We start from the raw sequence: 15,925 nt of genomic DNA, 5'->3' as shown, positions 1-15,925 counted from the left end.
TTTAAGAATCTTCTTCTCAAAAACAACTGGGCCAGTAAAGCTGAAACTTATGTGGAAGCATCCTGCGTGTGGTAGTGTAGATTCTAAAGTGTTAAAATCATGAAAAGGAAGGGGGTAGGGGGCACGATAGGTATAGCAAAAGGGGAAATCTGGTAAAGAAATGCATCACCCAAGTTACTCAGGTGAGCGATGTGGCCCATGGGCCTATTGTTTCAGTTAATAATTTTATGATGCGAGTTTTACGAATAAAACAACATTTAAAAATGAATATTTTTACTTATGCTTTGATATTTATTGAATAAACATTTTAAAAAATCTAAAACATAAACATCACGTTTTTCTGTCCAGTGATCGAGTACCATTTTGAAAATAGACGTTCGAGGTCGATCCAGATATCATTTCATGCTATAAGGGCCAAATGGATATTCAGCTATAAAACCTGCCTGTTTAACTTTAATTAACAAGTAACTAAATAATAGATGTTTATTTAAGTGCATTGTGTCACCAGTGGGTATGTAAACACACGCTAGGTAGCACTGGTTTGTTTCTGTTTTGCACACATTTGAATTTCAGGCATTGTAAAAATGTGTGCAAAACCTGGAATTTGATCAGGTGAGATAATTAGTTAATTGGTATAGTCTATACCAAAACTTGAATATAGTGGAAAGGAAAACCTATAGGAGAGAATTGAAAAAATAAAACTAAAAATTAAAACAACAAAAAAATTATTATGTGCATTACAAGTTTTCAATAATTTCAATCTTTACTTTTATAACAAAATAGAAATTTATGCTAAATAATTCATTATGATAATGAATATTAATCGGTGTCAATTTCAGAATTATCATCGTTAAAAAAATGTTTCTTTTTCAAGAAATGGCAGTCATATTTTTAATATAATAATTAACATAATTAAATTTAATATTCAATAAATTCATTTTTTGCAATAAATATTCATGTACATTAAATAAATATTTATTCCTCCTCTTAATTATACATAGGTAAAATACAGGTAAGCCCTGGTAAATCCTAACCAGAAATCAGACTATAATTGTTATCAAAACACATTTCACACTTATTGTTCTATACCTAATTAAAACATAGGTAATCAAATGCCCTGTTCACACGACGAGTTTAATTCGCAGTAAATTAATGCGAAGTAAAGTAATGCGAATCAAAATAATGCGAATTAAATTGCGTTCACACGACAGCTAATGCGAAGTAAACTAATGCGAATTAAAATTCTACTTCTACGGCCAGGCGTCAGTAAGGCAATAATGACGTCATTTGCAAATCACGTCACCTTATGCAGGAGCAGATGCATTTGACATAATGCTACAGTGTCTGTACACACATTTTAGTGATTAACACAATTTTCCTTAGTTTTTCACTCAAAAATGGCACAGATACTTCAAGCTGACCACGGACATGTGGCATTTGACCTAATTTTGCCATTACGCATTCCTCAAAATTTAATTCGAATTAGCTTCGCTTAGCGTTCACACGGAGCTAATGCGAAGTAATTTAATGCGCAGTAAACTAATTCGAATTAAACTAATTCGCATTAAATTCTCCGTGTGAACGCTAAGCAAAGCTAATTCGCACTAAACTTACGTTTAATTCGAATTAAACTCTCCGTGTGAACAGGGCAAAAGATTACAAAACTCACCTCGAACGAATGTTATCAGTGTGAGTAATGCAAATCTCAAATCATATTTTCTTAATAGTTGGTATTTATCCCAACAACAATATTCTTGCAAGTTCTGTTTAACCCCTTACATGGCATATACACATTTCTAAGCGTCTAGCTTGAAAAACATGTATTACAGTGTAAACAAATATTCATAACTTTGTTAATACTGCAGATATCTAGGACTTCAAGTTCATTGGGATTGATCTGTTCAAAAAACTTTAACCTGGTGTATTGTTTGGGAAATATAGGTCAGAGCTAGCATCCAAAGCAAGTCTGGTAGTGTCCATCCCTAGATGCATCAATTAAAGTTTGGTCCGGGTAGGGCTTATAGTTACTTGGAAATAAAAATGTAGCTCAGATCCAGCATCCGAAGCAAGTCTGGTAGTGTCCATCCCTAGATGCATCATCCATGAAAGTTTGTTGCCAGTAGGGCTTATGATTCCTTGGGAATGGACCTGCTCCAAAAACTTTAACCTGGTCACTCATCTGAAACACAAGATGAAACACACCCTTTAAGCTTGGTTTAATGGTGGCTTATAGGTCCTTAATGGTGGTTTAATGGTTGTCTTTAAGTCACCATTAAGTCACCATTAAGCAACTTTAAGTAACATTTACACCACCATTAAGTTACCATTAAGCCATCTCAAAGTCCTTAATGGGTGCTTAAATGTAGCTTAATGGTAGCTTAATGGTGGCTTACAGGTCCTTAATGGTAACTTTTAGATCACCATTAAGTCACCATTAAGCTACCATTAAGTTAGACTTACAGGTGCTTAATGTCCAAACTCCATTAAGCTACCATTAAGCCACCATTAAGCACCATTACGCAGGCGATATTACTGTTTTTATGGGTGAAAAATTATTATTATAGTGATTTGTTTTAACAAATTTTTATTATTATTATTCTTATTTTTCTTGCTGGGAAAATTTTGTCCGCGAGTGATCTTGTAAACTACACATCAGACTAAGGTGAAATGTTTTTAGGGTCAGTAGACATGTAATATATTTTCGGATTTATGGTCATTTTAAAACGGCTTATATCGCGCACATTGCAACATTTCTAAATGACCGATTACATTGATTCGGCTTTTAAATTTTTGATGAAATGCTTTAGAACTCATAATATAAGGATACATTAGACGTTAGAAGACATTAAAATAGCAAGAAATCTCAATTAGTTATAGATAAAACACAAAAAATCTTTTTTCTTTTGACAAAATGTTTTGAAATTTTTTTTATAATAATAAAATATTCTACGGATATATATACAATTTTTGTGTCTACAGATTTATGCCGTGCGTGACAATCTCGTTTACGAGCTTAAACTTCATTTTGCAATAACTCATAATTTTGAATTTGTTATATGCTTGCATTAAATTTAAATTTTGTAAAAATAATTGATCATCAAAATCTGTGTACGTTGTGTAACTTTATAACAGTTTCCCTTAGTTTCCACCGGGGACGGTATATATAATGGACTACTAATCAAGGTCTATTGTTTACACCAGTCGGTAATGTACACTGTTAATCTTACCCCTTTTCCCAATGTGTATAAATCTGGTCGGATGTCATGTTTAATCTGATCGGTTGTTCTTCTATGCAAATCGATTTTGAAATAACAATGAAAAATACACTTGAATGACCGTATTTTTATTACTTTTGGATTAAATACTTTAATTTTTAGTTTATTATATATGGATTGAAAAAATAACAAATTGATTTAAATTAAAATTTGATGATGTAAAAGTCAAACTTAAAAACTAAACATTTTTTTAATAACTGTGGCCCCAGCCCGAGAGCACCCTCCAAAAAAAAAGACAGATTTTTTTTCTCATGAGAACATGACTTTATATTCCTGAGAATTATGTAGCAGAATATGTTGTTTTTAACACATGAAATAAAAATACCATCTCTTGAAAAAAAAAAAGTATATTTTGTGTTTATGGATAAAGATAATTTTAAAAACAAATTTATTTTCGGTAGTGAAAATTAAGATATTTCACAGGGGGTTGACCCGGCGTGTAATAATATAATTATTTATTTTTTAAAACAAAAATCTTTTACACAAATAATAAAAACAACGTATGTAATAATTATCTATTGTAAAAAAATCATATGCGGGAATTAATCAAAAAACTTTTTTTATTGATACTGTAAATGATTAAAAAAAATTTCTAAACCGTTGAGCAAGCTGTTTAAATTGTCATGCCCGAGATTTTGCATCTTGACAGAAATTTTATATAAAAATGACGATAAAACACAAAAAATTATTACATAGACAAAATTATAAATCACAAAAAAATACATTTTGCGTAAATGACATTGAAATAACTTAAAAAGTTAGATCAAAGATTTAAATTTTGATATAAAATGCGTAAAACGTGAAAGTTTAATGAGGTTTTTTTTTTAATCCATTAAGTAACCATTAAGCTCGGCTTAAAATAATGGCTTAACAATGGTAACTTAATGAAGTTTTGACATTAAGCACCTGTAAGTTGCAGCTTAATGGTGGCTTAATGGAGTTAACTTCTTTAAGCACCATTAAGTCACCATTAAGCTACATTAAGCGATTGGTTAAAGGTGGTCTTTCGTCTTGTGAAAAATGTAGGTCAGATCCAGCATCCGAAGCCTGTTAGTGTGCATCCCTAGATGCATCATCCATGCAAGTTTGGTCCGGGTAGGGCTTATTGATACTTGGGAATGGACCTAAGCCTGCTCCAAAAACTTTAACCTGCATGGTCATTCATCTGGAAAATGTAGGTCAGATCCAGCATTTGAAGCAAGTCTGGTAGTGTCCATTCCTAGATGCATCATGCATGCAAGTTTGGTTCAGGTAGGGCTTATAGTTACTTGGGAATGAACTTGCTCCTAAAACTTTAACCTGGGACGCTGACACCGACGCCAACGCCGGGGGTATAGCATAAGCTCATTTCGACTTCGTCGAGGTGAGCTAAAAATGTGTGCAAAACGGGAACACTCCATAGCACCCACACCATGTGATAATTGAAGTGTCACAAACAGGCAATTAGACACGGGTAGTTCAGTAATGAAAAAAAAATTAATTAGGTTAAATAAATATTTCAGTCATGAATATAATTTAATTTGATACCAAATGCATAACAAAAATCATGAAACAGTTTTTATTCTTTGTTATATGCAAAACATACGAAGTTATATAGGCTATCATGTTAAAAAAAGAACAACTATTATTAGGGGGAAAAACTTTGCAGCTTTTTTATACTGTATGAAAAAATATTAATGTTTTCAGAGATTCACAATATTTCCCAATATTCAAATGACTCATGCAGATCAAGAAATTTTCATTTCTTAACAGGACAATTGTAAAAGCATTTTAGAGTTGAGCAGTAACTATCAAAAAGTGGAAATAAACATAAGGTGTTATAAAATACATTCAAAATACATGTGTGATATTTTCAGCATTGTACGTATATTTGAACACTGCGGAAAAGAAGCAACCTGTATAAAGAGACCACCTGTCATATGTGACCTTTTTAGCTCACCTGAGCCGAAGGCTCAAGTGAGCTTTTCTGATCACAGGTTTGTCCGTCGTCCGTCCGTCTTTTGTCCGTCTATCCGTCTGTCATCCCTGTCCGTCTGTAAACTTTTCACATTTTCGACTTCTTCTCAAGAACCACTGGGCCAATTTTGACCAAACTTGGTACAAAGTATCCTTGGGTGAAGGGGAATTTAAATTGTTAAAATGAAGGGACATATCCCCTCGCAAGGTGGAGATAATCAAGATTTGTTTCACAAAAATAGGGTTGGGTCATTAAAAAATCTTCTTTCAAAGAACCACTGGGCCAGTAAAGCTGAAACTTATGTATTGTAGCATCCTGGGGTAGTGTAGATTCTAAATTGTTCAAATCATGACCCCCGGGGGAAGGGCGGGGCCAAAATGGGGAATCAAATTTTTATATAGAAATATATAGGAAAAATCTTTGAAAATCTTTTTCTCAAAGAACCACTGGGCCAGAAAATCATGAAACTTAAAAAGTAGCAAAGCCTGGGGTAGTGTAGATTCTAAATTGTTCAAATCATGACCCCCAGGGGAAGGGCGGGGCCACAATGGGGAATTAAAGTTTTATATAGAAATATATAGGAAAAATCTTTGAAAATCTTCTTCTCAAGAACCACTGGGCCAGAAAAGCTGAATTTTTGTGGAAGGACTGTAATAATCCTGGGGTTATGTAGCATTCTAAATTGTTCAACATCATGACCCTCCGGGGGAAGGTATATTTTGTGGGCCAAAATGGGGAATCAAAGTTTTATATAGAAATATATAGGAAAAATCTTTGATTAATCTTCTTCTTTAAGAACCACTGGGCCAGAAAAGCTGAATTTTATGTGGAAGCATCCAGGGGTAGTGTAGATTTTAAATTGTGCAAAAAAATCATGACCCCCGGGGGAAGGGTGGGGCTACAATGGGGAATCAAAGTTTTATATAGAAATATATAGGAAAAATCTTTGAAAATCTACTTCTCAAGAACCACTGGGCCAGAAAAGCTGAAACTTATGTGGAAGCATCCTGGTATAATGTAGATTCTAAATTGTTCAAATAATGACCCCCGGGGGAAAGGCGGCCACAATGGGGTATCAAAGTTTTACATAGAAATATATAGGAAAAATCTTTGAAAATCTTCTTCTCAAGAACCACTGGGCCAGAAAAGCTGAAACTTATGTGGAAGCATCCTGGTGTAGTGTAGATTCTAAATTGTTCAAATCATGACCCCCGTGGGAAGGGCGGGGCCACAATGGGGTATCAAAGTTTTACATAGAAATATATAGGAAAAATCTTTGAAAATCTTCTTCTCAAGAACCACTGGGCCAGAAAAGCTGAAACTTATGTGGAAGCATCCTGGTATACTGTAGATTCTAAATTGTTCAAATAATGACCCCCGGGGGAAGGGTGGGGCCACAATGGTGTATGAAATTTTTACATTGAAATATATAGGAATAATCTTTGAAAATCTTCTTCTCAAGAACCACTGGGCCAGAAAAAGTGTGCTTATGTGGAAGCATTCTGGGGTAGTGTAGATTCTAAATTATAGGAATCTTGACCCCCGGGGGAAGGGCGGTGCCATTATGGGGAATCAAAGTTTTACATAGAAATATATAGGAAAAATCTTTGAAAATCTTCTTCTCATGAACCACTGGGCCAAAAAGCTGAAACATATGTTCCCATGGAAGGATCATGGGGTAGTGTAGATTTCAAAATGTCTAAATTATGATCAGTGGGGTAGGGTTCAGGATGTATTATGTATAACAAGGGGGAAATCTGGTAAAGAACAGAATGGTCAAAGCTTCTCAGGTGAGCGATGTGGCCCATGGGCCTCTTGTTTCCTTTCTCCGTTGGAAGGTCTCTTAATACAGGTTTGACTGTACTGGGCCAGAAAAGTTATGAAACTTATATGGAAGCATCCCGAGGAAGTGTAGATTTTAAATTGTCCAAATTGACCCATAGGTTACAATCTGGTCACAATATGTATTACAAGGGGGAAATTTGGTAAAGAACAGCATGGTCAAAGCTACTCAGGTGAGCGATGTGGCCCATGGGCCTCTTGTTTAGAAATAAATTGATGTTCAAAGAACAACAAGACTACAGTTCATTCCGGTAGGTGAAAAGGTTGTGCATATGTTGCTGACCTTTATGTGCATTTTGGTTATAGGCTTACTGTTGCTCATTTGTTTTGCTTCTTTTTTTGTCCCCTTGATTTCTTTAAAGTTTGAGAACATTTAATATCATTTGTCTGTCAAAGAAACTTAAACCTTGATCATAACTTTTGAATGAAAGAAGCTGGGACGTATATCACAAATGTTTACCTGTCACAAAACCTTACTGAATATACTGTTACTTTGAACTTAATTGATGTTTTATCCTTTTTCTTAAATAGACAGTGTATTAAAAATATTTATGTGCACTTTGACGCAAATGCATTCACATGTGCACACGTACTTTACAAAAATTTAAACCTTGTCCAGTGATTTTGATTGATTGAAGATAGGACTGTCAAAATCCAGTTTTTCATTACTTTTAACAAGACCTTTCTTGTATTATTGTGTTTGACCTCATAATCTTTTCAAAAACTTTACTTTGGCCAGAGCTTTAATTTCTGAAGAGACATCTTTAATATTTTACACATGCATTACTGTGACAAGAGCTTTTCATATTTATTATGATTTATGACCTTGAACTTGAGTTTTAACATTATTTCAAATTTCACCATTGTTGTAGCTTTTACACCTGAAAAGACAGGGCTATAATATTTTTTATGTGCATTACCTCAATTTGCCTTAAAAAGGCTTTCCAAATGTATTGTGATGTTTGACGTCATGACGTTGAAGTGAGACCTACTTTTAAACAATTAACCTTGGCATCATTTTTTAGCTCACCTCAACGAAGTTGGGGGGAGCTTATGTGATACCCTCGGCGTCGGCGTCGGTGTCGGCGTCGGCGTCCCAGGTTAAGGTTAAGTTTTTTGGAGCAGTTTTCTTTTTAATTACTTCTGTGTCCTATACTGATTAGACATGCATGGAAGATGGTTTTAGTGTGTTTTATTGTACCAGACAAAGTTTCAGATGCTGCAATTTCAGCAAAGGAATTACCAGGTTAATGTTTTTGGAGCAGGTTAACATTTTTGGTGCAGTTTTTTGTGTGGGTTTTATTTCCAAGTAACTATAAGCCCTATGTTGACCAAACTTGCATGGATGATACATCTAAGGATGCATACTACCGGGCTAAGGATGCATACTACCGGGCTTGCTTCGGATGCTGAATCTGACCTACATTTTCAGGTTGAGTGAACAGGTTAAAGTTTTCGGTGTAGGTTTCATTTCCAAGTAACTATAAGCCCTATGTTGACCAAACTTGCATGGATGATACATCTAAGGATGCATACTACCGGGCTTGCTTCGGATGCTGAATCTGACCTACATTTTCCGGTTGAGTGAACAGGTTAAAGTTTTTGGTGCAGGTTTCATTTGCAAGTAACTATAAGCCCTATGTTGACCAAACTTGCATGGATGATACATCTAAGGATGCATACTACCGGGCTTGTTTCGGATGCTGAATCTGACCTACATTTTCCAGTTGAGTGAACAGGTTAAAGTTTTTGGTGTAGGTTTCATTTCCAAGTAACTATAAGCCCTATGTTGACCAAACTTGCATGGATGATACATCTAAGGATGCATACTACCGGGCTTGTTTCGGATGCTGAATCTGACCTACATTTTCCAGTTGAGTGAACAGGTTAATGTTTTTGGTGCAGGTTTCATTTGCAAGTAACTATAAGCCCTATGTTGACCAAACTTGCATGGATGATACATCTAAGGATGCACACTACCAGGCTTGCTTCGGATGCTGAATCTGACCTACATTTTCCGATTGAGTGAATAGTTAAAAGTTTTTGGTGCAGGTTTCATTTCCAAGGAACTATGAGTTCTTTAATGACCAGTCTTGCACAGATGATACATCTAAGGACGCATACTTCCAGGCTTGCTTCGGATGCTGAATCTGACCTACTTTTTGTGGATGAGTGAAAATGTTAGTTTTGATGCACGTTTCATTTCCAATAAACTATGAGCCCTATAATGAGCAAACTTGCATGGATGATACATCTAAGGATGCACACTAATGAACTTGCTTGGATGCTGAATTGGACATACATTTTTCAGATAATAGACAAGGTAAAAGTTATGGTTGCAGGTCTATTACCAAAAACTATAAGGCTTATATAACATTGTATAAACCAAACTTGCACAAATGCTGCATCAAGAGATGAAAACTCTCAAATTTGCTTCAGATGCTGGATTTTCATTACATTTTCATGAAGAAGAAGTAGTTTAAATTTTTTATGTAGGTCTATTTCAAAGTATCAGATCAAAATTGCTTTTAAAAATATTTTCATTTTTGGAATGTATACTCTTTGTTGGTTAATTGTGTGACTTTGCCTTACTTAAAGACAACATTCGTTGAGGTGAGCTCTGTAATCTCTGATTACCTATGTTTTTACTAGAGGAGACAGATTTTTTCAAATTTTACAGGTGCAGTACTATAAGTGAAAGGACCTCTCCAAATGCTATGTGATTTTTTTTACCCAATGACCTTGACCAGGAACTGAAATGCTCTTTGATTTTTTATCAAATGACTTTCAAAATTTTTATCACTCGAACTTTTGCACCAGGTCCAGCAAAGATTGAAAGATATTGAATTATCATAGTGTGATGGACAAATAAAGATGATACAATATGTACACCATAGACTAGTGCAATAAGACTCCAAAAGGGGAAGCGGCACCAATTCGCTTGTGTTTTTGGTTTTTATTAAGTATAGAGATTTTTCCCTAATTTATACTGTAAATGTATTTTATTTAGCTTGTAGAATATTTGGCGGAAATTGATTTTTTTAAAAGTTAGCATAGAGTTGAATTTGCACTTTGTGAATGTGCTTTATATGAATATTTGTAAACAAGATATTTATCGATGTACATGTATTTGATTTAGCAGAAAAAGCTTTCTGCGAAAGGCGCTAAATATATTACACAGTCAAATGTAATATGTTTACAATAATTATGTACAGGGCTCTACATTAACTTTTTTTCTTACTTGTCCATTCGGACAAGTCACCAAGATATTTACTTGTCAGAGCTTCAACTTCACTTGTCCGAAATTTTTCAATGAATATCCTATATTCTGTCAACTTGGAAACTATTACTTGAATTAAAAAATTAAATGTGCCAGATTAATCAGTGTCATTATTGATAAATAAGCCAAACACATATAAACGAAATTTTATCTAGACTTCCTGTCCTGACAACAACATAAACGTTCGCAAGTGAATCTGTAATATCAACCAAATATATTCCAAATCTGCAAATGTCGTAAGATCCATGCCATGCAATAGTATGGCTGCAATTAGTGAACATTGATCCTGATCAAGTGTAAACTTTCATAGCAGTTGATATCGGGATCAAAATTCGGGTTTATGTACTGCTTCCATTTTATTCGATAAACTTTTCAATAATTGTTTTTTAGCTCACCTGAGCTGAAAGGTCAAGTGAGCTTTTCTGATCACCCATTGTCCGTCATCAATCCATCCGTCCGTCTGTCTAGCTGTCTGTCCGTCCGTCCGTCTGTAAACTTTTTATGGCGTCGGGCTTGCCCGATTGTCATCTAGCGATCAGTCAGGTTTACGCGACCGCACGTGTCAGTGGATGCATCCGCAATAGAAAATAGCAACAGCTGTAAACCAATTTCTTTTAAAACGTTCACAATGAACAATAGCTTGAATATAAAATTAAATCAGTTGTATCTTCAATTAATACTACTATAAAAAAAACGATATTATGTTTAATTTTTACGCAAGAAAAACGTTATGGTTGTTGCGGATGAATTTCTACTGAGAGGGTGCGTCGAATGACATGAATCACATTTTGGGACCTATTACTGTAATACAAACAATCTTAAATACAGTAAAATAATTACAAAATAAACACGAATACAGCAAGACTATAAAGATTGAATTTCTTAATCTTAGCTTTACTTTTACGATCTTCAACCCAATTTTAGCCGAACAACCTACGATATTGACCAGTAATGCCAGTATTACTGTATTTATCCATTTCCTCCATTTGTTTACCGCGCCTTACCGTAAGTCGATCGTACTTGTAACATTAGAGTCATGGTTGTAGTTAAGATGCAATCACTATACAACAGAACAACACTCTGACATTGGCAATTAATTAAAATAATTTATGAAACCCTTCATATGTCTTCGATTGACTGAAAAGAAATTAGATTGATATAGAGGATGGACATTTCTGACGATGTCTGGTCAATTCGAACCCTGACTCATTCGGACCAGGACACAAGGCTATCAGGCCCTATATTGTATTTGTGTTAAGACTATTTTTTTAAATTTTATTATTATGTTACTGGAGTCAATCACTTGACCTATTTGCAGATCTTTTGAAATTGTTTTTCTTGTTCGACGCCATTGAAGCCTTTCAGGCTTTTGATTTACATTTTCAACTTCTTCTCAAGAACTACTGGGCCAATTTTAACCAAACATGGTACAAAGCATCCTTGGGTGGAGGGGAATTTAAATTGTTTAAATCAAGGGCCAAGTCCCTTTCCAAGGGAAGATAATCAAGAAAATACAAAAATAGGGTGGGGTCATTAAAAAATCTTCATCTCAAGAACCACTGGTCCAGAAAAGCTGAAACTTATGTGGAAGCATCCTGTGGTAGTGTAGATTCTAAATTGTTCAAATCATGACCCCCGTGGGTAAAGCGGGGCCACAATGGGGAATCCAATTTTTACATAGAAATATATAGGGAAAAAACTCTAAAGATCTTCTTCTCAAGAACCACTGGGTCAGGAAAGCTGTAACGTATGTGGAAGCATCCTTGGGTAGTGTAGATTTTAAATTGTTCAAATCATGACCCCTGGGGGTAGTGCGGGGCCACAATAAGGAATCCAAGTTTTACATAGAAATATATAGGAAAAAACTTTTAAAAAATCTTCTCAAGAACCACTTGTCCAGAAAAGCTGAAACTTATGTGGAAGGATCCTGGAATAATGTAGATTCTAAATTGTTAAAATTATGACCTCCGGGGGTAGTGCAGGGCCACAATAGGGAATCCAAGTTTTACATAGAAATATATAGGAAAAAAACTGTAAAAAATCTTCTTCTCAAGAACCACTAGGCCAGAAAAGCTGAAACTTATGTAGAAGCATCCAGGGGTAGAGTAGATTTTATATTGTTCAAATCATGACCCCCGGGGGTAGGGTGGGCCATAATGGGGAATCCAAGTTTTACATTGAAAGATATATGGAAAAATCTTTGAAAATCTTTCTTTTAAGAATCATTGGGCCAGAAAAGCTGAAACTTATGTGAATCTTGGGGTAGTGTAGATTCTAAATTGTTAAAATCATTACCCCTGGGGATAGGGCTTGGTCACAACTGCTATTACAAAGGGGGGAAATCTGATAAAGAACAGCATGGCCAAAGTTTTTCAGGTGAGCGATGTGGCCCATGGGCCTCTTGTTTTAATTATTATTATTATATGAAGACTTCTTTACATAAAAGAAATTACTTGTCCAATCGGACAAGTACCCAGCAATATTCACTTGCCCGTAATTTTTTTTCATTGGTACCGGACAAGCGGACAAGCATTAATATCGAGCCCTGATGTATTGAGCATATATGTAGGTTAAACGTTTTGCTTTCTTCCTTTGTATGCATGTTATGCTTGCTTTTGATGTCATTATGATCATTGTGGCATTTTTTTAAATTTCAGTTTTGATTCACTTTTTGGATCATCTTCCTCAAGAAGTCGTTCCAGCAGTGAGATATGCTGACAGCCAACTGATGTAAATGAAGAATATTTCTGTGATGTAGAACTCAATATGGCAGCCTCATGGTCAGATTTCCTGCATAAAAAACAATCATACCCATGGACTTCTTACAATTAATTTGTTGCCAATGAAATGTTCTGATGCATCATGGGACCAAAACAGAACTAGTATGTTACAGCTGTAGCAATCACCACTAGGCTATATTGTTTTTTTTCTACAGACATTATTCATGCCATTAACCAGTATGATTATAATTTTTAGGAAATTTAGAAACATATATTGTCTATATTTATATTTATAGGGTAAAGAATTTTGAACATTTATATAAATGGTAGTTTTACATAATTAGTTGAAATCTAATCATACAACTACATTTACTTGACTGATGTTGAATAATAATTGTTCCTTGCCTGTCAAGTTTGTATTTAGTTTAACTTTTTCCCCTCAGAAACATACAAATGAATACTTTTTACCTAAATTTTATGAAGATGTATTATTAGGTCTTTCCACCTTTCTGTGGAAAGACCTATTGATTTTCTTCTGTTTCTTCTTTTCCTTTTTTATTTTTTTTCCACCGTGTGATTTTGAGTTTCAAGATTTATCAAAGAGATTTATAGTCCATAAGAATGTACTCCATAAAAGATTATTGCAGTTGACCCTGTGTAAATGAACCTTGACCTTTTTCGAAGTTATTGCCCCTTTCGCAAGAAATGCTTGTTATCGTTACTCCTCCGAAACCATAAGCCGCAGAGGTTCGAAACCTTTACCAATGTCTATGACTACTTGAGAGGACCTTTCAATCTATTCATTATGAAAGGATTCGTAGACCCCTTCAATGAGTTATTGCCCCTGAAAGTTTTTGAATTTTACAAATAATTAAAAATTTTCAAAACGAGAAGTCGTAGAGACATGGGACCAACTGCATGAGATTTATTGACCTTTGATCTTGAAATTTATGCAAAGGTCAAAGGTCAAGGTCATTCCAAACCTGAGAAATTAAGCTTTTTTTATATCTCTTTTGTCTTTGAACATATGAAATTTGTCTTTGCATCATTAAAATGTACTCTTAAAACCATTTCAAAGATTTCATTCTTGTCCCCTAAGATTGACCCTTTTAAAAGTTATTGCCCCTTGTGCCAAAAACCTTGTTATCGCTACTCCGACGAATCCGTAGACCGTAGAGACACCAAACTTTCACTGATTTCTTAGACTTTAGGCATAACTTCACTGTATGTGTGAAAGGAACTGATGACCCGTTGTATGAGTTATTGCCCTTTAATGTCTTTGTACTTACTATTAAACCTTATAACTTGAAAACTATAAGTTGTAGAAGCATGGGGTCAATTGCATTATGACCCTTGACCTTTGACCTTGAAAAAATTTTCAGGGTCAAAGGTCAAGATCATTTCATTTTTTTTTTTTTTTTTTTTTCTATCCTTTAAGACTAATTTGGTTTCTTATTAATGGAATTTAATTTTAAGGAGTCAGATATAAAACAAAATTGAAATTCAGAGAAGGTGGAAAGACCTCTTATTGTTCTGTGAACAATAAGTCTCCTAGTTTAAGCATGATGTTATTATGTGAAATTGAAAAGTTAGATGAATTAATATTTAGATGTGTAATTTATTTAACAATGCTTAAAAAAATTCAGGTGAAAAAATGTTTTTTTTTTCAGTAGTTTACATTTTTCTTGTCAAGTCAAATTTTCTACTGCTTTTCACAATCTATTGTATTTTTAGCTTTAAAATTTGTGTACATATACAAGGAAAGTAAGCAGATTTTAATGTAACAAGTTTATTAGAATATAAAATTACTGCCAATTTATTCCATGGTTTTGTGAGCTTGTTCTCAACTGAGTGTTGATAATCCAGGAACTACTATATTAACATATCAATTTAGCTTTGTTCAACAAATATGTTTTTTTTATTTCAGCTGATGTCTGCTTAAACCACACAATAATCTTCCTTTAAAATTGTGCCAGTTTTTAGCTCTTCTGAGCCAAAGGCTCAAAGAGCTAATGCTATGGCCATTTGTGCGGTGTGCGGTGTATGGTGTGTGTAAACTTTTTAGAATATGGGCCATAACTCAAGAACCCCTTGGCCAATCAGTACCAAATTTGTCACAGGGTATCCTTGGCCCAAGGGCTACCATTTACTGTAAAAGTGATTATGTTGGCTAAAATAAGGGTTTGGGTGCAAAATAAATGAAAATTTAAAAAAATGAGTTATCCCTTACACCTTTACCAATTTCTGGGGAGATAATCAAATAATTATTAAAGGAAAACAAAACCAAAAGTACTAGTTGCTACAAAAATCTTCTTCTCCAGAACCACCAGGCAGATTTTCACCAAATTTACATACAAGGATCAGGATATGTCGAAGATTAAAATTTGCACGGGGAATTACCCTGGGGCAAAGGGCGTGGTCTCAAGGTCACTTCAAAGTTGACCTAAATTTACAATTAATAAAAAACGTGTATATTTTGCTTACTATAAGGACTAGGATCATCAATTCTTGTAAGTTGATGCATCTTACGACTTCACATCATGTTAAATCAAAAGTAGGTCACGGTGACCTACTTTTTAAATTTTGCGGGGATTTGTTTTCAAATTGATTTGAAGGCATATTTTGGACACTTTAAGGCCTATGATCATCAAACTTTGTCATTTGATGCATCTTGGGTCCTCGAACAATGTCAACTTAAAAGTAGGTCACCGTGACCTACTTTTTGAACTTTGTGACTTATCCTTTTAAAAACATTAAATCCCATTATTTCAGACACTGGGAGGTTTAGAATCATCAAATCTTGTACTTTGATGCATCTTGGGACCTTAAAACATATATATGAAAAAGTAGG

The 15,925-nt window shown here is 34.5% G+C and overlaps 1 protein-coding gene across 1 annotated transcript in view; it reads left to right on the top strand.

Moving 5' to 3' along the window:
- Positions 1–13,545, top strand: part of LOC134275877 (RILP-like protein 1) — a gene marked incomplete at its 5' end in the record, with an annotated part of 116,084 nt that extends 102,539 nt beyond the window's left edge. The window contains one exon of the mRNA XM_062758162.1: positions 13,012–13,545. Coding sequence (XP_062614146.1) covers positions 13,012–13,072 — 61 coding nt within the window. The remainder of the gene's footprint in view (positions 1–13,011) is intronic.
- Positions 13,546–15,925: the final 2,380 nt, after the last annotated feature.

Source organism: Saccostrea cucullata, unplaced genomic scaffold (assembly GCF_032062105.1).
Source record: "Saccostrea cucullata isolate Sc308-1 unplaced genomic scaffold, CSIRO_AGI_Scuc_v1 ctg6509, whole genome shotgun sequence".
NCBI lineage: Eukaryota > Metazoa > Mollusca > Bivalvia > Ostreida > Ostreidae > Saccostrea > Saccostrea cuccullata.
This window is presented reverse-complemented; position numbering and strand designations above follow the sequence as displayed.